Source organism: Dendrobium catenatum, unplaced genomic scaffold (genome assembly GCF_001605985.2).
Source record: "Dendrobium catenatum unplaced genomic scaffold, ASM160598v2 fragScaff_scaffold_1347, whole genome shotgun sequence".
In the NCBI taxonomy this organism is placed as follows: domain Eukaryota; kingdom Viridiplantae; phylum Streptophyta; class Magnoliopsida; order Asparagales; family Orchidaceae; genus Dendrobium; species Dendrobium catenatum.
The window spans coordinates 1,136,600-1,163,488 of NW_021319809.1; the positions used below are offsets into that span (position 1 = coordinate 1,136,600).

The 26,889-nt window shown below is 37.0% G+C and overlaps 2 protein-coding genes across 6 annotated transcripts in view; one reads left to right on the forward strand and one right to left on the reverse strand.

Annotated features, from left to right (window-relative positions):
* LOC110108037 (ATP-dependent RNA helicase SUV3, mitochondrial) overlaps window positions 1-14,119 on the reverse strand; it is a gene marked incomplete in the record, with an annotated part of 63,835 nt that extends 49,716 nt beyond the window's left edge. The window contains 5 exon segments of the mRNA XM_028699618.1: window positions 782-904; window positions 4,116-4,256; window positions 5,349-5,539; window positions 5,659-5,780; window positions 13,660-14,119. Coding sequence (XP_028555451.1) covers window positions 782-904; window positions 4,116-4,256; window positions 5,349-5,539; window positions 5,659-5,780; window positions 13,660-13,775 — 693 coding nt within the window.
* A 12,295-nt stretch (window positions 14,120-26,414) lies between these two features.
* The window catches only part of LOC110108027 (probable RNA helicase SDE3), a 28,921-nt gene continuing 28,446 nt past the window's right edge, over window positions 26,415-26,889 (forward strand). For 3 of the 5 annotated variants that reach the window (XM_028699623.1, XM_028699620.1, XM_028699622.1), the window contains exon 1: window positions 26,420-26,831. The gene's annotated coding sequence lies outside the window, so the exon portion shown is untranslated. Of the gene's footprint in view, window positions 26,832-26,889 lie in introns of all 5 variants that reach the window. The other 2 variants (XM_020838520.2, XM_028699621.1) reach the window with 2 other exon arrangements.

Below are 26,889 nucleotides of genomic sequence, written 5' to 3' on the forward strand. Positions count from 1 at the left end.
TCTCACACTCACAAGACTCACATCATAATCATTAGTCTTATCCCAACTACTTGGGGTCGCCATACCAATCACCAATCATTAGCTCTCTCTCTCTCTCTCTCTCTCTCTCTCTCTCTCTCTCTCTCTCTCTCTTTTTTCGGGATTCAACATCGGCCGTCCATTCAAACCACTCCAAATTCACCCTTGGTCTTCCTCTTATCTACTGGTCATGTCACTCTCAAAAAATTATAAATAAATCCCGGGGTGGGGAAGTGAGAGGAACCCCCCCCCCCCCCCCCCACCCAACGCACACACAAGCTCCCTCTACCATATACCCTCAAAACACACTCTATCTCACTCTAGATTAATCAAATATACCCAGGGGCTGCGTGAGTGGTAGGAGTGGTAACTAGTCACGCTCTTCTCCTCCATTCACCCTATTATTCAAGGGGTGGCATTGATATTAAAGTTCACCAATTAGCCCAAAAGGAGAGCCAAGCATAAATTAAACCAATGAAAAGACAACAAGTAGCTTAGATCTTTATGGTAGATATGAGGACTTTTCTGCAATTTGTACTAAAGAGTTAAAACAAGTGGAAAAAGCACATTTTCAATTTGACTAGAAGACCAACAATCTGTGTTTTTTTAGCAAGCATGGCATACTTAAATCCACCCAGAGTTTAGTAAGTGGAGAAAGCACTTTGTCAATAAGTAATGATATACTAAAGTAAAATTCCTAGTACTTGAAGAGAAACTACTAAAATATTACTAGAAATTGCACATCACGAAATTAAAGTCTGACCTTCAACTTAAATATCTCGCGTCGTGAGAAAGTCACTATACAGTCTCCAGTTTTTATGTTGGAAGAGGATCCAAGTGGATGATTTAAAGGAATCAGAGGGGAAAGTCTATGATAGTACTGAACCTGAAGGAAAAACAAGCAGAAGTAGTTGAGATGCTCTAATCCTTGAAAACAACAAGAGATTTTTGACATTTCTTCAATTAAAAATTTACAGGTGGAAAGTCAAATGGCAATGAGACCAACTTCCAGGAACAACTTAAACAATTTATAAACATGAGGATATTATAAGCTACAATCTACTCATAAATCAATGATACATATCATCATCAGATAATAACCAAAAAATTTCGGACCAGCACTTAATGAAAGAATTTGTTAGACCGGTCCAGCTGGTCTAACCTGGACCAGTTGGAGGTGGAATATATCCCCGCCTATCTAGGCGGACAGGCTTCCGCCTATTTAAGGTGGAAATTCTTCCTTTTTTAGGCGGAATGGCTTCCGCCAATCAAGGGGGACGGCTGCTAGGAGGGAAAGAATTCAAACGCAAAAGGCGATTTGGGCATTTGGAGATATTTTTGTATGTTTTAAGTATGGTGTTTTTCCTAGGGTTAGGGGAGGTCTTGTTTGCTGAATTTAAGAGTATCCTAGGATGTTTTGGGCTCTAGCCATCGGCTAGAGATTGGGAGATCCAGATCCTCTACAATTGAGGAACCATTGTATCTTGTGTGTTTTCTTCCATCTACTATCGATATAACCATTTCTCGCTTGTGTTTCCCCTACGTTCTTCTTATTTCTGATTTCACACTTTACTGAAATTCAAATTCAGCCTAGTTTATTTTAATTTCGATAAATGTTTCCTATCAGAATTCTAAGCGGGGATCTTATTCATAAAAATTGAAACATAAGACCATTATAGCAGCCCTATATAATCAATAATATCCGCATTCCCACAACTAATAGTTTGATATGATTCTTAATGCTAAAACAATGCAAACCACACCAAAATCAAATAAAGAAAACAAAAAACACCACCGAGATTTTGATTTAAACTAGATACGAAAACTTATAAGAAGTTAAAATGTGAGGGAAGGTGCGGAAACTAATGAAATGAACCGATTTGTTTTTGTAGTTGGCATGAAAAATTATGAGCAAAATTTGGTCCCTCAACTCTTTGGGAGAGACCAATCCCCAACGATTTTGAGGGACCTATTTGGTCCCTCAACTCTTTAAAATGGAACAATTTTAGTCTTGTTGTTAAAAAACACGAAAAATTTGGATGATAGAACGATGTCGCAAGGGTATGATTGGAGAAAAAAAATATTATAGCCTCGAAATAGAATTCATTCCTCGAACCCTCCAGCAACGAGCGTCAAACCCCAGCAACCAAAGGAAGAACGGTTAACTTTCGTGACTTCCGATTCGATAGGAAGGAACATCAATGGAGGAGGAAAAGAAGGCTTCAGCAACTCATTCAAAACACTAACTAACGTTGCTATGTCCGATCCAACATCAATGAAGTACGTGAAAACCCTCCAGCAGATCCCCTAGCAACCAAACCCTTGGGAGAACGATAGTTACCTTCGCAGCGAGCGACCTCCCTTCGCGAAAGAGTAGAAAGAGGAGCTACATCACTATGTCCGATTCAAATCGTCTATAATTAATATGGAATTAATTTATGTAATTTAATTAATATAAATTAATAAATTTAAAATTAATTAGATAATTAAATAATTATTATTCTAAATAATAATTAGATAATTATTCAAATATTAAAATTTATAATAGATAATTAACATAAGATTAAAAAATTTTAAATTATAACTAAAAATATTATTAATTTCTTTTATCAAACAAACAATTAACAGTTTTTTTGAAAATTTATTATTACTTTAAAATTATATATAATAAATAATTTAATTAAAAAATTATTAAAACATCCCTATTTTTAACATCATTAAGTATAACATCTATTAGTTTGGATATTAAGATAAAAATGGTCCCATTTTAAAGAGTTGAGGGACCAAATTGATCCCTCAAAATAGTTGAGGATCATTTTGGTCCATCCCAAAGAGTTAAGGGATCATTTTGATCCTTTTCTAGAAAAATTATTTAAGTTGACAAGTACATGTTCAATTGGCCAATGGAAGGCGGTGTTTTATCATAAACATGCCATACCATAGAGCAAAACATGCTTAAATGCTTTTTAAAAACTTGATAAACATATGATTCAAGTATCCAAGTGGTGCAGGTCATTGTATGATAGGTGCCAGATCTTCAATTTGACGGGAAAATCAATGCAAAGTTAGCTGGCCTTCAATTTGTAATATCAATAACTAACTCCAGTATTGTCTTTTATAGATTGGAAAAACTGACACGAGATGAAAAAAGGAGTAGATTAAAATAGAATAGCTAAATAGAAAGGTGAGCCAGCAATTTAAAGAGAAGATAAATTATCTTATGGAAAGAGATCATCCTAGATAATACATAACAAGGCTGACAGAGCTATAAGGAAAATGTACAGGAAATATCAATAATACTTTGAGAAGATAACATACTAGAAAACTATTTGGGACTATATGCAACCTGTACGTCAGGCCTGGATTTTGAGTACAGGTCAAATTACAAGTTGCAAAAGGTTAGAATCAACAAAGAGATCATATCCTGTCCATGATGCTGACAGCTCTAGCAAGCAAGGTTGTGTGATTAACCTCCCCGCAGAATTATCTAGAATGTCAACAGTCAAGATCTCTTATACTTTATCATAAATTTGAGACTAGAATCATTGGTCTAGGAAAAAAATAGAGCAAGAAATTATTAATGTTTAAAATTAGGATATAATAAAATCATGAGGTAAGTCAAGTGCAGATGAAAAAAAAAATGTTTTATGGTCCAAGGGCATTGGAATGGAACAATCAGGAAAATATTGAAGAATACCATTCACCAATAATAATTATTCCTATCAGCACTCGATGTAATTTCTATCTTATGCAATCATGAATCATGATGGTTTTAGTAAAAGGATATACAGGGTATGGTGGCAAATAAATAATATTAACAAGCCTGCACATAATGCCGGAAAGCCAAAAGATGTTATTTATTACAAGGCACCACTAAGGAGCAGAAGAAAATTTGTCATTCGATTACAAAGAAGGGGTTTCCAGGAAAAGGCAACTTCAACACGATTTTTATAGGACAAGTTAAAATACAACAGAAATAATGACCAAACAGACAAATTGAGATGTTCTTAAGCACAAGGACGTTTTAGGGGCAAAAAAGCTTTAGTTAGAAAAACAAAAAGAGTTTCTAACAAAGAGAAGTAAATCAAGAGAAAAACCTTGACCACATCGCCAGTTACTTCAAGTATTCTCTGAATCAGTGGAACCGCTGCTGGATCTCCACAAACATGAAGCTCATCAGAAGCAATCCCTAATAATGCACGTGTAAATGCAAATCCCCTTGATTTACATCCTACCATCTATGAAACCACAAAAAAAGATCAAAAGAGAAAAATGCGAAATTTTGAGTGCGAGACTTGCATCAGTGTAACAATGCAAATAGCTACCTCAGTAAAATAGGCAATTGAATTACTAAAAAGAAATAACTTACACCAAAAGTACAGTATATAGACTGTTTAAAAAAGAAATATTCTAAATACTAACAGCAATATAACATATTTTTATCTTAGTTGTAAAGGACACCTTAAGTATAATAAGGGAGTAAACAAAGTACCTCCTTCACTTGAGATTTCGTGGCTTCCAACAGCATAAATCATCCTAAAGCAAACCTTCCAACAAACTGGAATAAGAAGAAGCCCTCCCTATCCCTATCCCTCCCCACACTTCCATATCAAAAAACTTTATAAGTTCAAGATGCAATGCCACAGTAGCAAACAACAATACCACATTAAATACATTATATAAATGATCACCTTAAACACAAAACTAATACTTTAAGGAGAACTAAAATATCAACTCTGCATCCATATTTATATTAAATGGATCCAAAAAATCCAAGAAACCTGATTGGCATTGAATAGAAAAAATATGAACAACGAGGTATCAAATGATGCACATTCATAGATTATGAATTAAGAATAACTGCAAGTAATATTTTTAGACCTATTGCCAATAAGAATAATGATTGAATTTTTCTGCCTGAAATGCAAGAAGATAAGGACCAATTATTTTGTATAGCATGACATAATAGCAGCTTAGATGAACCCTGGAATATAGCACGAACTTATACTGCTCAAGTGTCACTGCTCTATTTAGTGATTTTCTATTCAAAGACAAAACTCTCCGTATAGTTTTATAATTGCCTGAAATTGTAGTTAGATTGTCTTCATCATGAACTGTAGGCCATCATTTTGAATTATGAATATGATATCTCTAAGAAGTTCTACATCCACCCCTCTGGAAACATACATATGATATCTCTAATGTCTGCTTTCACATGAATAGATTTACATAGTCTGCGTTTATTTTAACCAATGTTCTCTAAAGCCCATGTTTTCTAGGTGCTACAACTCTGAAAGAATATAGTGTACATAAAAAAGCAAAGGGCACACCTGTATTTCATCAATAACAGCACACTGGTATTCGCTAGTCACATCAGCTATCTCGACAGTTAGAGAAGTATGTTTAGCACCATCAATTTCATCTCTTTCTTGTCCAGTGATCAAATTACAGGGAACATTTGCCTTGTTCAGTCTTTGTGCAACCTCCCAAGCAAGCAGTCTCAATGGACCACAATAAACACCTTTGTAAATGAAGAAGATAAAAAATTGCAGACGTAATGGGAATAATTTTTCAGAATTTGTAGCAACTTTAATAAAACTTATCTAATATTTTACCATATATAAAAGTAAAAAAGGATACCTGAAGAGCTTGCTTCTAGTTGCTTTAAAGCAGTATATGTTTTACCACTATTTGTGGGGCCTACATGCAAAAATACATTGCGCTTCTTTCTCCGAGCATTGGAGTACCAAGTATGAGGACAGCTACAGGTGAGAATGAATAAATATTTTTAGCAAGAAAAAGCATAGTTTAGTATTGAGTACACTATCAGAAGATCAAAAGAGAGTTCACCTCTCTACAAGATAATTAGCAATCTATGACTTGTAATCCAGAGGTGTTCAGCAATGTTACATACAATTTACAGAAATGAAAGACTACCTTCTAATAATAGATATCACTCAGTTATTTTAATCCATGGCATGCAATAGGAAGTCTTTGAAATGAGCTAAATTTTGACAATTAAGAACTTACTAATACAGGAAAAGGCCTAAACATTAGTAAATACAGGAGCGATCTTTGGTCCAAGTTGACTGCGTTCATGATAACCGGACTGTAGGGTTTTATACGCAGACCATTTCCACGGAAAATGATGATGGAGCCTACTAGAAGAGAGCGAAATCATCATTAATCTAAGCAGTGGTTGGAAAGGATAAAGATTGTGGGCAGTGCAAAGAGGCGAAATGATTCGTAGCTCCAAACATACAGCAGACAAAGCAAGCAAAAGCCGACCTTAAATCTAACTATTTATCTTTTGAGTGATGAAATTTCAGTTGCAGCAATTTGAACATTTGACGAGAATTTTCAATGTATAGATTCAGATTGTCTGTGTCTGAATTTCAATCAATCTTTTTTTTTTTGGGGGGGGGGGGGGGGTAAATCAATCTTGAACCCTTTTTTTGGGGGGGGGGGGGTTCAATCAATCTTGAAACCTTCTTAAAATCTATGGTCTGTTTTTATCATACATTAATTTATACATATGCTATGTTCAGCCACCGCATTTACATTCCCCTCACACATGTTTATGGAGAGAATCTCTCCAAAGTGCGGAAAGTTTTATCAACTATAAGGTTCATTGATGCCAATTAGTATGGCACTTACATCGATCAAATGGTGCATATAAGCATGGTTCAGCATTGAGCATCACCAAGTTCTTGGTCGTCTACATAAGATAGAGGTATATCTTAAATGTCGTTAAATGAAAGCAAAATTCTTCCTCATGGACGTTAAGTCATAAACTTCTCAATAGTGAACCTTAAAGAATTGGTGGAATCAAGTTCAGACTAGTTATGATGCAGGACTAAGCATGCTTAGATGAATGCGATAAGAACTTGCATGTTTCGAATAAGAGCAATTAATAATTATGAACGTTAGTCACTAAACGAAAATAGAAAAACTAAAGAGGGATGGCTACACTTAGGCCAAATCACATGCTAGGAACTAGAATCACCAAAGTAATTTAGAATTTCAACAGAATGCAAATTAAGTATTTATCCAATAAAATCCCTAAGTTAACATTGAGATTAGAAACATAGAAAGCAAAACTCAAATCCTACATTTACTAAGTGAAGGCAGAGATCTTGGCACGAATCCTCGTGTTTGAATCACCACCTACAAGAGTAGAGGATTAGAAAATAATTTGAACGAGGGAAAAAGTTCACCCTTGTCGAGGACCGGAAGTAATTTGCCACTGAACATTGGCAAGTTGCTCTTCGATTGCTTAGGATAAAGTGAAGATGATGCGATCCTAGTATTCTTCGGCGGTGGTGTCTATTTCAGGGTTGACGTCGAAGAATGTTGCTAGGAGAATATCGACGTGTCCTTGCTCGTTGTAGACAAAGCCGGAGTCAAGATCGGGATCGGCCATTCATTGATTCCATAGGAGTTAAGTGTTGGCGACGAAGATCTTTGTTTTTCTTAAGAACTCCTCTTGAGAGAAAGAAGTTTCTCTCAAGGATTTAAATGGAGAAGAGGGAGGGAGGTGGGTTGGAGAGAGGGATTTTACAAAATCTGAAATTAAATTCAGAATTTTGGATTTGGATGGCTGTCGGTTTGTAATTTGAATTTCAAACCTTGGGAAAAGAAGGAAGGGGCTTCTTAATTGAGAGAGTTAATTACTTAATTGAGGTGATTGGGTGGGGGAATTAATGTGGAGAGAGGAAGGGGGATGTGGGCTCCGAAAATTCGGCCTCGGCCTCCGCTCGCTCTTCTTATTCGGCGAGGGAGTTTTAACGAACTAAGTTTCGAGGTAAATTTTGGAAGGCAGATGGGTTTGTAGATAAGACACTACCCAGAGATTTCGCCCTCATTTTGCGAGGACTTTATGATCTGAGTTCTGGTTTCCTATAGGCGCAAGCTTTTTTTTTTTTGTTTTCTCTCTTTTGTTTTATACGGCGGGTTAACAGGGGAAGAGAGGGAGGACCGGCGACATGGTGAAGGAAGGGGGGGTTTAGGGAAAGGTTATTAATGCTTGATTGATTGGGAATCCCAAATTAGGGAGGGGAATTTAAATTCAATCCAATTAAAAATTGTTTTGGATTTAATCTGAAGACTTTCCTAAAATAAATTTTCTAAAGTAGGAAGTATTTCAAATTTCAAATTTGATTGGAAATCTGAAATTATGACTTTCCAAATTAGGGGGCTTATGTAAAAGGCAAGTATGGATGGTGCTTAATTGTGGAGGGAGGGAAGGGGAAAGTGGTTGGCGGTGGCTAGGGTTAGGGTTAGGTGGTTTTGGTGGTATGGAGGTGGGGAAGAAGGGGAGGCCGAAGAGAGGAATGAGGGCAATAGATGGGAGGAGGCTTGGCGAGGTGGTGGGGATCTTGTAGTCGGCGGTGGGGAGGGTTTGCTAGGGGTGGCTGGCGTCTTTGGAGTGGAGAAACAGGCCGACGGCTAGTAGGGAAGGGATGGGAGAAAAGAAAAGAATGGGGAAGAAAAGAGGCACGGAACCGGACGCTTCCAAGGTTGGTGGGTGATATGATTACATCTCCAAGGGATCTCTCTCTAACTCCTCCCAAGCTCTCACAAGAACTCACAATGCAGAAATTTTTTTATCATTCATTCATTCATTAACCTTCAAAAAAGAACATGAGGGTTATATATAGCCTCATACAATGGACGAAAAATAAATGACAACTTCGCCCTTTGAGCTTACACATGACCAACCTTAAGTGAGGGGTAAAAAGGGGAAAACAACTAAAGCAAATACAAAGACAAATAAATAAAAACAAATACATATGAAGACTTAAAAATATATTGACGCGATCGTGGCCGTAGATCGGCGACCACGCCTCTGATAAACTTTCCATGCTCCGATGTCCCCATCACATTATTTCAATTTCATTCTCTGCACTTTCTTGTGCTTTGATCATTTTCTTAGTTTGGTTGGTGATCATCAACAAGGCTACAGTTGCTGATGTCTATATCTGGTATTGGCTATGAAAAACCACAAGGACTAAAGAAACAACATTTCATGTAGCTTCTTCACTTCTAAGATTCGGGGCTCTTTACCATTCTGAATCGTGGACTGACCTAACTCCTATTTCTTCTAACGTAAGTTGTAGTTCTGTTTGCTGTATAAGCATAGAGCTTGCTTCCCTCAATGTTTGCATTTTACATCTAGCTTTTACAACCATTATAATAGAAAAAAAAAACCTACAATCCCAAATCCATAATTCTTCCATGTTTGGGCCAAAAGTTTCATCAATTTCCATACTATTTGATTTATATGGTTCATTCTGTGCATCACATATAAATCTCCATAACCCCCGGTATCAAGAAAGGGGACAAAACATCAAAATCATTCTTCAAATGGCAATTGTTTCACTGGTTATCAGACAAATCCCACCTAAAAACCTCACTTTTGCGCTGAAATGAAAAGTTAAAGATATTAAACATATTTACAATTTTGTAATAAGATTTCCTATCTAAAATTTTATTATTACATTACTTCAGCATACTAAATTCTGCAATCATCGTGTAAATGCTGAAATTTTATTACAACATTAATGCAATGCTCCCTTCCACTTCAACTGCTATAATCACTATGGCAAATCATAAAGAAACTTACCTACCCAGGAAAATATGGACACCACGATTTACAAGAATAAACTTAGAATATAATTTTAATATAATTGTATTAGAAGTCTAGCTCTTGTTTGGAAAACAAACCAACACCAATTATCCATAATAATACTGCATCTCCATCATCCTTATCATTAGCCTTACCTCAACTAAATGAAGCAGTAAGCAGGGATGAAGGGATTGTGAGGATTCATAAATGAGACAGTAAATAGTTGAGATAAGGCTAATGATGACACTACCATGAATATGCTTTAACAAATAACCAGTTCTTTTTATCAGAGGAAGACCTCAAAACAAAGACTTAAAATAAAAATTACAATAACGGAATAAATATTAATATTGTCTAGTTAAGGGGAAAAAATCAAGGTTACTTCAGTTTAGCAAAGGACGTGTCTTGACTATTGGTTTGTAATAAGCAAAGCTTCACACAGTTTCTAATTCAATGAAGTTATCTAAAACAGATCCAGCAGCAAGAACACAGGCTGATGCCCACTACAACTTGGATTTTGATTTTAATTTTTTTTTTTATTGAGGCATTTGCTGAATATAAGATAAATTTAAGAGAAAACAACCAAAATGGACCATCAACTCTTTGTGAGGGACCAAAATAATCCCCAACTCTGGTGGTATCTCAACTCTTTAAAATAGTACATTTTCTATCCTGACATCTAATATTGAAGTTAATGGTATTTTTGTTATTTTTTAATTAAACATTTATTAATTGTAATTTTCAATTAAGAATAATTTTTCTAGAAAAAAAAATTATTAAACATTTTTTTAATAAAAAATTAATAATAATTTTAGTTATATTTTATAAAATATGATATTTATTGATTTAGAAAAATCTAATGCAAATAGATGTTATTTTTAACTTAGTCACACATATTTTTACCAATCATATTTTATAAAATATGACTAAAATTATTATTAAAAATGACCAAAATATCCTAAACATTAACATCATTAACTCCAACATTAGATATGAGGACTAAAAAATCTCATTTTAAAGAGTTGAGGGATCAAATTGGTGATGTTATCAAGAATTTATGTACTTTTTATTTTATTTGAACAATAGTATATTTTGTTTTCTATTTTATTTTCTTTTCTTTTTTAGCTATCCAATGATGGGAAAGCATCCAATGATCATGATAGATTGGTGGTGGATCGACTCAGTAAATACGCACATTTTATCCTCCTACGACATCCTTACACCGCAGTGTCAGTGGCGGCAGCATTTATCAGGGAAGTGGTTCGATTACACGGGATTCCAGAATCTATTGTGTCGGACAGAGACAAAGTGTTCCTCAGTCAGTTTTGGAGAGAACTGTTCAGAATGCAGGGCACAACTCTCAAGAGGAGCACCGCGTACCACCCACAGACAGATGGACAAACAGAAGTGGTCAACCGGAGTTTGGAGACTTATTTGAGGTGTTTTGCCTCTGAAACACCCAGGAAATGGGCTAAATGGTTGCCATGGGCGGAGTACTGGTATAACACTTCTTACCATTCGGCATCCCAGATGACTCCTTTCAAGGTGCTCTATGGAAGAGACCCCCCACACTTAGTACATTATGGGAAGGGACATACACCTGTCTCTTCAGTCGAACAGTACTTAGAGGAGAGGGACCAGGTGTTGGAAGAGTTGAAGAAACATCTGGAGAGGGCACAACAAATAATGAAGAAGCGAGCAGATACCCATAGAAGAGACATACAATATGAAGTGGGGGAAAAAGTGTTTTTAAAGCTAAGACCCTACAGACAGAGATCAGTGGCTAGCAGGAGGAACGAGAAGCTGGCCCCGAGATACTTTGGCCCGTATGAGATCTTGGGGAGGGTGGGAGCAGTAGCGTATCGTCTGAAGTTACCTCCCTATGCTACTATACATCCGGTGTTCCATGTGTCACAGCTGAGGAGAGCCCTCGGGGAGCACGCAATTAGCGCCGCATTACCAGCAACAATGACAGAGGATTGGGAAGTGATATTGGAGCCCCTCGAGCTTATGGGGGTAAGATCAGATCAAGAAGGCAACAAGGAAGTGTTGATTCGATGGAAGGACCTCCCTGAGTTCGACGCGACTTGGGAGCCGTTTGAAAGAGTGAAAGAGCAATTCCCCTCCTTTCACCTTGAGGACAAGGTGAGTTTTTGGGAGGGGAGTAATGTTACGCCTGGACCGGTCCCAGTTGGACCGGTCCGGTTCTACACCCGACAAACCAACGTCGGGCGGAACCAGACGAAACGCGCGGAGCGCGAGTCGGGGGGCCCAAACAGCGGCTAAAACGCATGGGGGAGGGAAAATTTTTGAATGGGAGGCTGTTTTAGGAAGTCCATTATGATCCTTTATGATTAATTTGTATAATTAGGAGTTTTGGGGGGATTGGCTCGTCATCTTGAATTTGAATGAAAAGTTTGAGATCTCTTGGTGTTCTTGGGCTCTAGGGTTTGCTAGAGACTTGTGGAGAGTTGTTCTTCCTCTCGAATCGAAGAACGTTGTATCTTTCTTTGTTTTGCTTTCATTGCGAGTGAAATACAAGTCATTTCTTGCGTTTTCTCTCAGATTTCCCTGTTTTTTCCTGCTGATTTCTGCTGTGGACAGCAGTTTGCTGTTGTATTTTCACTGATTTGGTTAGGAATACTTGAGAACTCAAGTACTTCCTATCACAGCGCCTGGCACAGCAGGCGGCAAGGAGGGCGGGTGCAAGGAATTTCGGGATTGGCGGCAGAGGAAGGGGAAGGCGGGTTCAGGCAGGGGAAATCGGTGGCTCAGGGGGGATTTTGGGAGGGTCGGCTGCAGGAAAAATTTAGAGAGGGAGGAGGGGTGGTCGGGTGAGTGGAATGGGGGTGGAGAGGAAGAGAAAACAACGAACAAAACAATATAAAACCAAGAGCTCACCGTGGTGGGCTGTTGGGTACTTCGGGTGGAGCCTCTCCAAGGCCTCCTCTCTTTCTCTCAAGCTCTCAAGCAAGAAGACAAAGGCAAAATCTCAGAATTTTTATTAATCAAGCATTAACCTCATACATCAAGAAGAGACCTCTTTATAAAAGGTCTCAAAATATGAAAAGAAAAAAAAGAATCATATGCCCCTTGGGCTACAATAAACACTACGCCTACATAAGGGCGAAATGTCACTAGTACATGAAATAAAAGATACACAAAATAAAATAACATAAAACAACATGATAACATCAAAAATATAAACTCCCGATCGTAGTCGTCGATCTACGATTCCTTCGCCGATAAACCTGCCTAAAATGTCTGTCGATGACCTCATCACTTCTTCTCAACAATAAAGCAACTTTAGGGTGTCGTGTCTTGGTTGATTTGGAAGCATTTGGGACAGTCTTGCAGTGGTGGACCATCGGTTTGCTAGTCTTATGCACTTCTTTTATTTAATCTACTATTCGATGCATGTGAGGAACCCGCTCTGACGATTGTCTGAGGATAACGTCTTTTTATTTTCCTTTATTTCTTCTAATATTTCTTGTTGTGTTTGTCAAGACTTAGCTGTCTGTTTCTATTTTAATAAAGTTTGTTTTAAGTTTTATCCATTGTGTCTGTTTCTTCTTGTGTGTCTACATCAATTGGTCCCTCAAAAAAGTTCAGAACCATTTTGGCCCTTCTCTAATAAATTTAATGCCCATATAAGATAGGCAAATAATGCAACGAGCAGCTAAAATTAAAGTCAAAGAATTAAGAAAAATATGATCCCCATAAGATAGAAGTTGCAAGAAAACTTTTTTGAGAAGAATAAGTTTAATAGCTCATTCAGTGCTCAGCATGAACAAATGTAGAATAAGGACTTATAAAGCTGACACCAAATAATTAGGAGAAGGCTAATCATGATGATGACGTTGATGATGAAGAATTTCTATTCAAAATTATAAAGACTCGAGTGATGAGTGTTAGAGATAATACAAAATCTAAATCAATGTTACAGAAAAAATCATAAATATACCCTTAACAATAGATTTGTAATTGATGAGTATTAAAATTTGATGACTTACGTCAAGTCTGTTAAGTCAAACTTTGCTGTATTGAGGTAGCTACTCAAACACCGTATGCTGCTCCCAAAAAGTAACAGAGGGCCAAGTTTTGTCTTTAAGAACACTGAGAAGAACATAGTATCTGCGATCAATATTTAGCACTTCATGTTAAAATTCTGTCACTAAAACGGGTAACTATGATTGTCTTCTTCGCAAAAGGCTGAATTTTGTATGCATCAAGCAAAAGAGTGAAATAAGTGAGCGTTTTTTTTTTTTTTTCATTTGAAGATTACCAAGTAGAAGGCAGCAGTGAGATAATTAGGTTTAGAACTAATTTGAGGCTTGAGATTCACTAACTAAAAGGTTATTTCCCGCATTCAATATCTTTACCAAGGATGACGTCATGGCATGTTCCCATCCTTATAACAAAAAATTTCCAGGTAATATGCATAAACTTTCAAGTTTCAATGGGCATGCTTACTGTCCATACGAGTTGAAATCAAAAGTTAAAACAAATAAAGTGAAGTTGAAGAAGAATGCAAACAAAATGATTTTTGTAGTCTGCCTGCCAGTCCAGCTAACTATGATGCACCGACACGGCACTTAAAGAGGGTATGCAGTGTCGAACATGTGTCGATACGGACACGCCTCGGACACAGCATGGACACGTGTTAGACACGGCATTAGAGTGTCGCAATTTAAAAAATTAAAATTAAAATCGGACACGCGTGTCCGGTTATTAAATGAGGTATCGCTAGGTACATGCTCGGTACCGCTAGGTACATGCTCGGTACCACTCAGTACATGTTTGATACCGCTCAGTACATGCTCGATATTGCTCAATATATGCTCGATACCGCTCAATACATGCTCGGTACCGCTCAGTACATGCTCGGTACCGCTCAGTACATGCTCGGTACCGCTCAATATATGCTCGGTACCGCTTGGTACATGCTCGGTACCGCTAGGTACATGCTCGGTACCGCTCAGTACTTCAGTACCGCTGGGTACATGCTCGGTACTGCTAGGTACATTCTCAGGTACTGCTATGTACATGCTCGGTACTGCTAGATACATACTCGGTACCACTTGGTATCTTCCCATACAAACAACTTACGAACTTTAAAAACAAGCATAACTTCAAAATTACTCTTACAATAAAATTTTGTTCCGGGGGCGCTGCCCTCGGAAACCCCCGTAGGGGCGCTGCCCCTTGACCCCGAGACCTGACTGGGCAGGTCGAACCCCGCCAAGGGGCAGCACCCCCTTGGACTCCCGGCAGACTGGTATATTGTTGTATTCATGTTGTCTTATCATTGGGATATTTTGATTTCACTTCATATCAATTTAATTTGATGTATTCATATGTATGATTGGTTTGTTAGCAAAATGAGCTCTGCTGCTAGCGGGGGTGGATTAGGTGAAGGTTCAAAAGAGCCATCTGTCCACGCCGTGTCCGTGTCCTATATTTTTAAAAATTATTATATATTATATTAAAAAATTATTATGTCGTGTCCACGCCGCACCCGTGTCCTATATTTTTAAACATTGTCGTGTCCCGTGTCATGTCGCCGTGTCCGTGTCAGTGCATCATAGCCAACTAATGTTAAACCTTATACCTTATATTCAATAAGTTGAAGTGTAGAATGATGTAGTTTTTATGTCACAAGAACCGGCATAAGCCCCACATATTTTCTATTTTTAAATACAAAATTATGATTAAAAGTAAAAAAATTAAAATAAATTCGAAAAAAAAAAAAAAACTATACAAAAAATTTTTCATTGAAAATAAAGAACGAAAACATATACAAAATGAAATTGAAGAAATTTTAGAATCATATTCCATAAAAACTACAAATTTCATTCAGCATACAACATCTATTGTGGACATCATGCAATATTGCTTGCCAAACATCTGATGTTGACGAAGAGAAATTACTGGTGTTTAGATGAGGGAGGGTGAGGAATATCAGAAGTCACATGATGATGGCCTATTGACTTAGTTGCTCTCTTGATGGAAGGGAAAAGTGATCAACTAGGATGGCAAGCATTGAACGACAATTAACTATAGATGTTGGATGGTGTTAGTCGAAAAATGCCTAGCATTAGTGAAAGGCGACGAACAATAATCAAAACTAGAATTATGCTTTGTTGACCTCCATGCATAGTTCATAATCAATTCAAGCAAGTTAATGTGACACGAATGATAACCGTCAGACATCAGGTCAAACTTGGTCCAAATGCAAAATGGACTGCATCGGTGTTTTCAGGACACCATATTTATCAAGGAAGAGTCATTTGTGCACAATTCAATTGAAAAAGATGACTAGCACGACGGTTGGTGAGCGCGATGCTACAAAAAAATGCCTGAACGACTTATGCTCGCCAATACGGATTGTGTCGATATGTCTAAAACACAAAATCTACTCAAGAAGGTCACTCTCATGAAGGAGCTTAGAGAAGGCGATTAAAATCAATGGACTACAGACGGAATGTTGAGCGACTTTGCCTGAACATCGTCCATTCACAAAAACGGACTTCGTCGCTGCATCCAAAACATTGAAAATACCTAGAAATGACTATAATATTGTCTAGGGTGGACCACAATCTGAAAATACAAAATCAGCATGGTTTAAAGGCGACGATATGAATTTCAAGACGGCAGGAAAATATAGGCCAAGCACATAAACTGAGATGCACGATAAATTTTTAAAAAAAAATGAATGAGAGATTAAATTATATTTCTTTAATTCTTACATTAAATTAAATTAATTCATATATACATATTCATATATATTTCATAACTAAAAATGTATACCCTATCAGCTCAGCCTCAGTTTCCTGCACTATTGTCTGGATCGAACACATCTCCTTACTACACACCCTCTGTTTCCTGCAAGACCCAACTCCTTCCACTAAGACGTCCTGCCGATCCTTCACACTCAAAACAGCAGCCACCTATTCAAACTCCCAAGCAACTCACTTTCCTGCTGTCTGGATTCGCATGCAGCAAGCGACCGAGCTTAATTCCAAGTTCCAACAACTATAGCAGCATATACTCTCCTCCTCATTCAACACGATAGCTCAACCTCACCCTTCTACTAAACCTCCTACCTGTTGCCTCACCCTTCTCCACTACCCAGCCGAATCCACATACCCACTACACTCAACTGCTGCCACCTACCTCATCCCAGCAAATAGCAGCTTACTCTCTCGATTTTCTGTCTGACAGAGAACATTCTTACTATTATTATTATTAGTATTAAAAAAAGAGAAAACAGAAAAAAAAGATATTTAAAAGAAATTGAGAGAGAGAGAGAGAGAGCGAGAGAGCTTGTGATTTGATCCCTCGTCATTTCGTCGTCATCGTTGCCTCAAGTGCATAGTTATAATTTCTAAACTCAAATAAGTACTCATCCGCTTCTGATAAGCGTGGCGGGGAAACTTACTTTCGCTCATGCAGTGGTCAAACGGCTCCACAAAGAACCAGTGGCTTGGCCAAAATGGTTCCATATGATAAATAATTATGATCGCGACTCTCTGACCTAGTGGCATGGTTGAACAACTCCACTGTCTTATAATTATGGCTAAAAGTCCGGGTGTTCCCCAATGGCTAGCTACCATTGAGTAATGAATTATATGGTATAATTAATAAGACACAAAGCCCTCTGTAAGCTAAGGTCAACTTGAATTTGTCTCTTAAACAAACACTCACCCCAAGTCCACAAGGCATCCTTGAACGAATAAACTCATGGCTATCAGTAAGGATCATTCGGTCAGGTTGGGTGGATTACCTCGTCTGACTAACAAGACTAGGAATCATGATGATCCAAAACGATTGAACCATAGGATCTTAATCAGGTCCATCATAAATCCCCCTGCATCCACTTTAAGTGTGCAGTGATAAATTTTAAATTTTAAATATCTAATCCAGTTGCTACTATACGCTGGATACTAAGTTTATGTTTAATAGCTAACATTAATTGATAGTGTTCTTTTATTATCGAGAGGGGTAATTGACTATAGGGCCTTACGCCTATAGGAAACAAGAACTCAAATCTTAAAGTCCTCACTCATATGACATAATCTCTGGGTAATATCTTATCTCTATCCAATATGCCATCCAAAAACTTTTCATGGAACATAATCAGTTAAAACTCTCCCTGCATATAGGACAATTCGAAGCCCGCATGCTTATTATCAGGTCATCCATAATGGCGAGTGTCAATATTAGTTGATAGTCGATGTCGATTGGTAGAAGGTGATGAGTGTTATTGTTAGTTGACAACTAATATCATACGGTAGGCAAAGATTGGCATTGATGTTGGTTAATGACCAATATCGAGTAACATGACGATTGGTGTAAACATCAGTCCACGACGGACAACGAATGATTGTGATAGGAAACAATTGTAGATCTCAACTATTTCCTATCAATCCTCGGAAAACAGCGAGAATTCTCCACAAAAAAACATAAAAACAATATATAATTTGTATTATTGATAAAAGGGAAAAGGAAAATACCAAGATACAGTCGATCCTCAATTCGAGAGGAGGATCTATCTATCCCAAATCTCTAGACACTACTAGAGCCCAAAAAAACATAAACCTAAGAGATCTCAAGTTTTAGCCCAAATTCAAGATGCCCTAATACTAGGAAAACAAACTATTTAATGCATACAATTCAAAAGAAAATCCCTAAACAATCCCTACATTCAAATTTCCCTCCTAACTCCCCAAAAAATCCTTCCTAAATCACTTTGTTGGCTTTGGCGGCTCGGTCGTGCGTACAGGAAGAGGCGGAACTCTTCCGCATGTTCCGTCTAAGCCGGTCCCGTGAGGACTGGTTGGACCGATCTAACAGATTGCAGAAAAAGTTATCAATTTCTCTACGAATCATAGATTTCTCTTTAACTTTATACTGATGAAAAATGGGTATAACTATGTTTATTTATGGATTTTGATGGGGACAATCCAAGTCTTATCTAGAATTACCTTATGCACTTAATTAGGCTATGTGAATTGATCATCTTATCATATTTTTAAGCATATGAATGCCTTAACAAACTCATTATATTATCCTAAACTTGTTAGATACAACTAATCAAGGGACATATTTTGACTATAAACACAAAGTTTGGAGGTTGTTTGAGTGCATCCTACTCGACTCGTAGCGTTTGGGCAGACAAATAGGTATTTAACGTAAAATTATCTTGGATTAACTTATTTGACCAAAGGTCTACCCTTGTGACCATTTAAAAAGCCAATAAAATTATTAATAAGAAATGAGTGCTACAAGCACACTAAGGCATAAAAAGCAAGCTTCGTACTCTAAGACATTTAGGGTCTAAACCACAGAAGACCAACACCCAAGCAACGCCTAATAAATGCTTCTAAAACAGTGCATAACACATAAACCGTATGATCATCTATAACAACTTTATAATCAATCCAAATAAGTTAAACTCAACTGAAGCAACTCAAAGATAAAAAAATATAATAGATATTTCATTAAGATACTCAGTGCAAGACAATAAGGTCATCAATGCAAACACTGTCAATAAACAGCCATCAACTCTCGAGTTTATTTGGCTACATATGTGAAAAGAAAACACAATATAAAGAGAGACCAATTGTAATCTTAAGAAAAAATGTTGCATCCAACATAGAACTAAGAAAAGGGATGAATTCAGATACAGGAAATGTTGCATTGATCCCACAAATCTATACTAATGACCCTTGTCCATTGCAACCTCACAGTAAATCATCAGTCCTAAGATATGTTTGGGGCAGCTTTCTAACTGCTATACTTTTCAAACCCTTGCTACATTTTCATTTATCTACTCCTTTATTGTTACTTTCAAAAAGTTGTTGCTATTAAAGCAACTTTTTACAACCAAATCTCCTCCTGTAAGGTACTTACAATAAAGTTTTTTGTCTATTTTTCAAAAGAAAAATATTTATAATTCCCACAGCAGTTTCAAAAAACTTGATTTCCCCACAAAAGCTTTACCTCCACATTTACATATAAGCTGCAGTTGCAACAAACGGTCTTCTAATCTTATTAAGATTATTAGACATGTTCCAAAAATCGAAAACATCATTTTAATGGCATTTAGAGGGACTTCTTCAGTATAATAAATTATAATGTTTTAGACCAATAAGGTAAATAGAAAAAGACTAAAGGTTTCTAACAACCATGCATTTACACAATAAATACAATAAGTAGAAGCAAAACTGCTAACAAAACGAATTTGAATGTTTAAAGGGCGCAAAAAAAAAAAAACCAAATATATGTTATTTTTTCAGTTCCTAGAAGGAGCAAAACAAGGTAAGTTTACTGAAAGAAATGAAAACAGCAACAGCAGCAATTCAAATTTATTAGGTTGTGTTTGTTTTTAAGCAAATTACAAATAGTCATATTTCTCTTTATGAATCTCTGATAAAACTCAGTGAAAAGGTGAAGAAAAGCTGATAGGTTGTCCTCATTGTTCAATTTCTTGGTTCGTCCTCCTAGCCAAAAAAAAAAAAGAAATGTTATTTTTTCACTCAATTTCTCCTCGACCAATAAATGGAATAAAATTAACTTGTTCATTTGCTATGATCATTTTCATTTGCAGGAATATATCAGTGGAGAGACAGAGAGCAGGGTTTCGGAGAGACCGTGGTGCCGAGTATGGACTGAATAGAAAAGTCTTCAGCTCCACAGTATGGAACAAGTCATGGTAGCCAATTTCCGTTTTCACGGCGTCTCCTTATTTTGAATTTGTTTGAGGGCGTCAAAAAAACGGAGATCGGGGCTGAAGTGATAGCGAATTCGGGAAAAGAGGGGAGGAGGCCGACTGTTTTATCCGGGAAAACTTTGGGAGCAAGCGTATGATGTAGGCTGTGGATATTCAATGACTCGATGTCTCAATCGCTACCGTCAGTGACAGTAATCACATAATGGGTCGGACATCGGCAGGCCGGGTCGGGTTATTTGAAGTTGTTTATAGCTCATAGGTGCAATTGTGCAAATGATTCAAGTTAAGTTAGAGCTATACTTAACTTGAGCTCGAGCTCAGCTTGCAGCAGTGGATGCCTTGACTCGTGAGCCAACTCTCAAGGCATACCAATTCTCGTGTTTGTGCTTTGTTTCTACTTCAGCATTCCACATCCGAGCTGACGCCGCTCTTCCACCTTCCACATCCAAGTTCGTCTGGGCCCACCCTGGCAGTTTTGTATTCGAGCCCGCCCCCGTGGTTCAGCCTTCCACACCAAGGGCGTCCAAGCCCAACTTCGAAGCTCCGCATCCGAGCCCGCTGTAGCAGTTTTTCCTTCCACATCTGAGCGCATCCAAGCTCATCCTCGTGGTTATGCCTTCCATGTTTGAGTCGTCCGAGCCCACCCTCATAGTTCCGCATTCGAGCTCGTCCTTGCGGTTCTGCCTTCCACGTTTAAGAGCGTTTGAGCCCACCCTCTTGGTTCTACCTTCCACGTCTGAGCGTGTCTGGGCCCGTGTATTGCGGTTCTGCCTTCCACATCAGAATGTGTTCGAGCCTGGCCTCGCAATTCCACATTCAAGCCTGCCCTCACGGTTTTGCCTTCTACGTCCAAGCACATCCAAGCCCACCCTCGCAGTTATACGTTTCAGCCCGCTCCCGCGATTATGCCTTCCACGTTCGAGCACATTCGAGCATGCCCTTGTATTTCTGCCTTACACATTCGAGCGCGTCGAGCCCAACCCCGTGGTTCTTCCTTCCACGTTCCAGCTCCCGCCCTCCCAGTTCCACGTTCAACCCCGCCTTCACAATTCTACCTTTCAAGTTCAAGCCCCCCTAGCTCTGTGTCCAAGCCCGCCTGTGATTCCACGCTTTAGCGAGTTCGTGCCTGATCCAGTTATTAAACCTTCCATGTTAGAGCGTGTTTGAGCCCGTCCCTTGTGGTTCCGTGTCTGAGCGCATCCAAGCCCGTCCCCACGATTCTGCCTTCCTCCTTCATCTTTCGTAGTTCACTTCTATACTCAAGTCGCTCGATGAGTAATCTAGCAAAGTAGCATCTTGATCGAACTTGAGCTCAAACTTCTACACAAGCTTGAGCTCGAAACTCTATAAACTCGACTCTCGCAAGCTAGTTAACGAGTCAAATAAGCTTTTGTCGACATGCGAGTCGGTTCTACTTATTTGAACCCCTGATATTTCCCCACATCTGTCACTCCGTCAATTTCGTGCTCCCCCAATGCGTGTTGCGAACTTAGTTATACTCGACTCAGCTCCTAAGATGTTGTCATTTTTTAAATATGTATGGTTGCAACATTTATGATAAATTTATAAGTTTACAACAACAACAACCAATAACCAACAACATCAAGCCTTAATCACATTACATATGGTCAACTACATGAATCATTCTTTCTCCATTATGTTATATTAAAAGTCAGATTCTTATTTAAATCTAATAAAGAAGTGTCATTTCTAAAAAGTTTCAAGCGAGCCTTTTTAGGTCTACATCTACCTTTCTTAACATAAGCCATATTTAGTGCATCTACTCTCCTAATCGGGTCATCAGACGACCGCCATTTTTTGTGACCAAACCATCTAAGGAGACTCTCTATCCTTATCCTCCACTTGAGCTACTCCAACCTTTTTCACCTATATGCTCGTCTTGTAACCTGTCTCTAAGAGTAAAGCCATTCATCCACCTTAGCATTGTCATCTCTACAACACTTAACTTAATATTATGCTTTGGCCAACATTCTGCACCATAAAGCATTATAGGTCTCACCACCATTTGATAGAATTTCCCCTTGAGTTTGAGGGGGACTTTTTTATAACACAACTAACATGTTGTAATCCTGCACCTCAACCATTCAACTTGAATTTTACTAATAATATCCCCATCTATTTAACCATAACTATGAAAAATAGATTCAAGATACCTAAAATGTGCACTCTCATTAATACTTTGATCGTCTAAAGTCACAATCCCCCCATTAGATTTATTACTACTAAAATTACACTCCATATATTCGATTTTTTATCTACCTTCAAGTCCCTCTCTAGTCTTATCAATAAGAAGAACATTATCAACAAAAAAACATACATTAGGGTACAACCTCTTACAAAATATCTAGTGAGAACATTCATGACTAAAGCAAAATTATATGGGCTTAAGGATGATCTTTGATGTAATTCAATTGAAATAGGAAAATACTTGGTCAAACCACCTTGTGTTTGAACACAAGTAACAGCTCATGCATATATATCCTTACTGAGTTGAATATAAGCATTATTAACTCCATTCTTATGTAAAAGTCTCCATTGTGCTTATCTTGAAACTTTATCAAATGCTTTCTCTAAATCAATAAAAATCATATGCATATCCTCCTTATTCTCTTTATACTTCTCCATCAAACCTCTCAATAAATATATAGCTTCCATAGTATACCTATCTGGCATGAATCCAATTTGATTTTGAGAACATTAGTATCATGCCACAACCTATGCTCCATAACTCTCTCCCATACTTTTAAAGTATGACACATTAACTTAAATCACGTATAATTCGCACAATCATGTGCATCATCTTTATTATTAAAAACAAGAATCAACACACTCATTTGACACTTTTTTAGTTTTCAAAATAATATTAAAAAGTTTAATAAATCAAGAAATTCCTTCATCTCCTAAGCATTTTCACATGTCTATTGGGATATCATCAAGTCCAACAGCTTTTCCACACTTTTTTTAAGCATCTCTAACTTCAATTTTATGAATATGTTGGTCAAAATATTCATTTTCGTTTAGAGTGCTAAGGTCACTATAGTCAATCGCATTCTTAAAATCTTCATTGAAGAGTTTATAAAAATATATCATCCATATTTGTTGAATATCCTCTTCTAACGTTCTAATAAAAGTAATATTTGATAAATTGATAAGTTTAATGGACAAAAAACTTAGATTATGAAAAGTAATTGTTTATAATATTATATACATTATTTTGCTCAGTAGTTTCAACATCACTATTAGTTGTGATGAAAAAATGTATATTTAGGCTTTCTTTGGGACAATTTTTTTGCCACCTCTTAAATTAATTATTTAGTATAAATATTTTTTAAAATAAAAAATTGTGTACTAGAAAGCTGTTTTAGAAAGTAATAAGAATGTAGTCCAAAATGAAGCCTTTATTTTATTCACTTTTCAATAGAATTATAAATATGATAAATATAATTTTTAGAGTTCAAGCAATATATATATATATATAATGAGAAAAATCAAAATAGTAAAATTATCAAATAATTAAGAAATATCAAACTTTTTAGTGATATAGGATTGAAAAAAAGCTCTTAAACGAGCTAGAGATACACTTTGCAGTTCAAATTAAGGGTCCATTTAGGACAATTTTTTTACCGCTTTGTTTTTTATAAAATAATCATAATTTTGTTTTTCTACTATTTTCTCACAGTTTTTTTTATAAATTTTAATAACTATAGCAGTGACATTATTTTCTTCACAATCAACATTATAAAACATTACAACTGTCCTAAACAGGCCATAAGTCTTTTGCTTGGATATGTTATTGAGGTTATTGAGATAAGAATACTATATGGATCGAACAATGCACAAAAAAGTGAGCATATACACTGTAATATTATGCAATGCTTTAATTTTTCTTTATATTAAAGTAATCACAAATATACACTATATCGATTTTATCTATTTGCTCAATATAAATATGCAAAGTCAAAACTTAATAATAGATTTTATGATATAAATATCAAGTTGCTTCTATATGTGAGATGCTTGAGTCCATACGATTCATGTTCAACTTTTAATAAATAATGATTGATGTTTAGTGAAATATTATCCTTAATGCCTTTCACATTTATATTTTGTATATTAGACAACAAACATAAGAATTTTATCATGGATATGAGACTACTAATGCATTTGTAAGGTTAAAAGATATTATAGAGGTTACATTGAAATTAGTAGAGACTAAGGAAAATAATATTTATTATTTGGTGTTCTTTTTTATAAAGCTTGTTTTGATATTACCAATTGCTATAACAAGGATTGAATAAGTATTCAATGCTACGATGATTGTAAAATGTCGATTACTTGATCATATGAAAGACTGTTAGATGAATGATTTCCTTATTGCTTATATTGAAAAAACATTTTTAATAATTTTGGTAATAAAATGAGTGTATAGCCATTAAAAAATATGAAGCCACAAGAGAAAAATTATTTGTAATATGTATCAAGACCATGCGCTCACAATTATATGTTTTTTAAGCATATAAGTTATCTTTTTATATTATTGTTGCGTCCAGGAGTATTCGCGGCGGTAGAGAAATATAAAGTTTATCGTCTTAGCATTGTACGAAAATCTGGCACGCAATCAGATAAGAGAGAGGGTCTAGCATTTATGTGACACCAAGATTTTTACGTGGAAAACCCCTATAAAAGGGGGAAAAACCACGGGGCCTAGCCCAGTTTGAACGAATCCACTAGCATTTGCAGTCGATTACAGATGAGGCCCTTCCTTGGGAGAAGGCCTTAGCTTGATGTACATCTTATGGAGTACATTACATGATGTAAATACAAAGAGTCATTGTTGACATGTTCGTTTGGTCGGAAGGACCGTAGTCGGCGGGCGACATAGGTCAGGAGGACCGTAGTCAGCTTGCGACGGAGGACTGTAGTCGGCGGGTGACGTAAGTCAGGAGGACCGTAGTCGGCGGGCGACGGAGGTCGGAAAGACTGTAGTCGGTGGGCGACATATATAAGTCAGGAGGACCGTAGTCGGCTGGCGACAGAGGTCGGAAGGACTGTAGTCAGACGACGAAGATCAGTAGGACAGCGTCAGGTAGAAGTCCAGCAATGGAAAGAAATCCATCTTCGCGTAGACGTCTAGCGAAGTCCGATAACCGGTAGAAGTCCGGCGTCGGGTAGAAACTTAGCAAAGAGTGAAGGTTCGACGTCGGGTAGAAGTCCAACGTCTGTTGTTGACAAAGGAGAACTCCGACTTCTCTTGGGCGGAGTTTCAGCGTCAGAAGGGAACTCTGTTGCAAATTGGGAAGAATTGTTCGATTCGAGTATAAGCTTGTCAAAATCGAAGACCGTTTGGTAACTCAAATTACGGTTTGAACCTTCCAACAGCGCTTGATTCGGACTCATTTGGGCTCGGATTGGGTCGATCTTGGTGTCGTTGGGTTTGTATTTCCGAGACGCTCAGTTTGACTGTAAGCTCGCTGAAATAGAAGTTCTGGTGCTCCCAAAATTAATTTTTGAAGTTTCCAACTAGCTTTTGCCTCGAGATTCGTGCCCGATCAAGCTAATTTTCGCGTGATGTATCAATTATCAATCTAACAACAATTTTTTTTTATAATAAGATAATGTCAATCTTAGACCCGTAAGAAAAGTATTGAGGATATTTTTAAATTAATAATATGTATCCATTAAAAGAAAATAGAGTTTGTTGCTGTGGGGTTACATTCACATTTTAATTGGGAGTAAAATAATCAAAATATACTTTTTATTGAGAGCTTAGCAAGAAAAAAAAAAAAAAAATTTTGTAGCAAGGATTTTATTTCTCTAAAAAAACTAATAAAAACCAGAAAGAAGGACTTTATTTAAATTAATTTTGATTAATATTAAAATTATTCATAATTTAATAAAAAAATTTAAACTATTTTTAAGAGCATATATATATATATATATAATTTTTATTTTCAACTCATTTTGATCTTCTCTTTTCGTTAACCCCTTTAACCCTTTGAGCGTCGGATGCAGAAAAGGGGAGTGAAACTTTAGCTCACTGTCTTGGAGAATGCCTTACTTATTACAAGTTACGAGTATATTGCTGGCAGTAAGGAATCTGTTGATTTTAGGTTCGGTTGGTTAATATTCATTTATTTTTTCTGGAAATAACGGAGACATTGTTTTTCTTCTTCTTGGATTTGAGAATCGGGGTTTCTGAGATTTTTGATTTTATGGTTTAGTTCATCTTTATTGACGGGGACAGCATACGGAGTTCGATTACTTGAACCTAGACGCTGCAGCGATTTCGTTGGAAGAGATTACAGCTTTTTAATGTTCTGCTAATGAAGTGTCATTGCTCTGCAAGAGGATTTCTCACTCCCCTTGTTAGGTCGACAGCCATTATTCGTTGTTCATAAAGCCTATTCCTCGCATCACCTTACTATTTTGGTAAAATACAAATTGGACCAGATTTTTAAAAAAATTTTGAATTGTTTTTTTTTTAAAT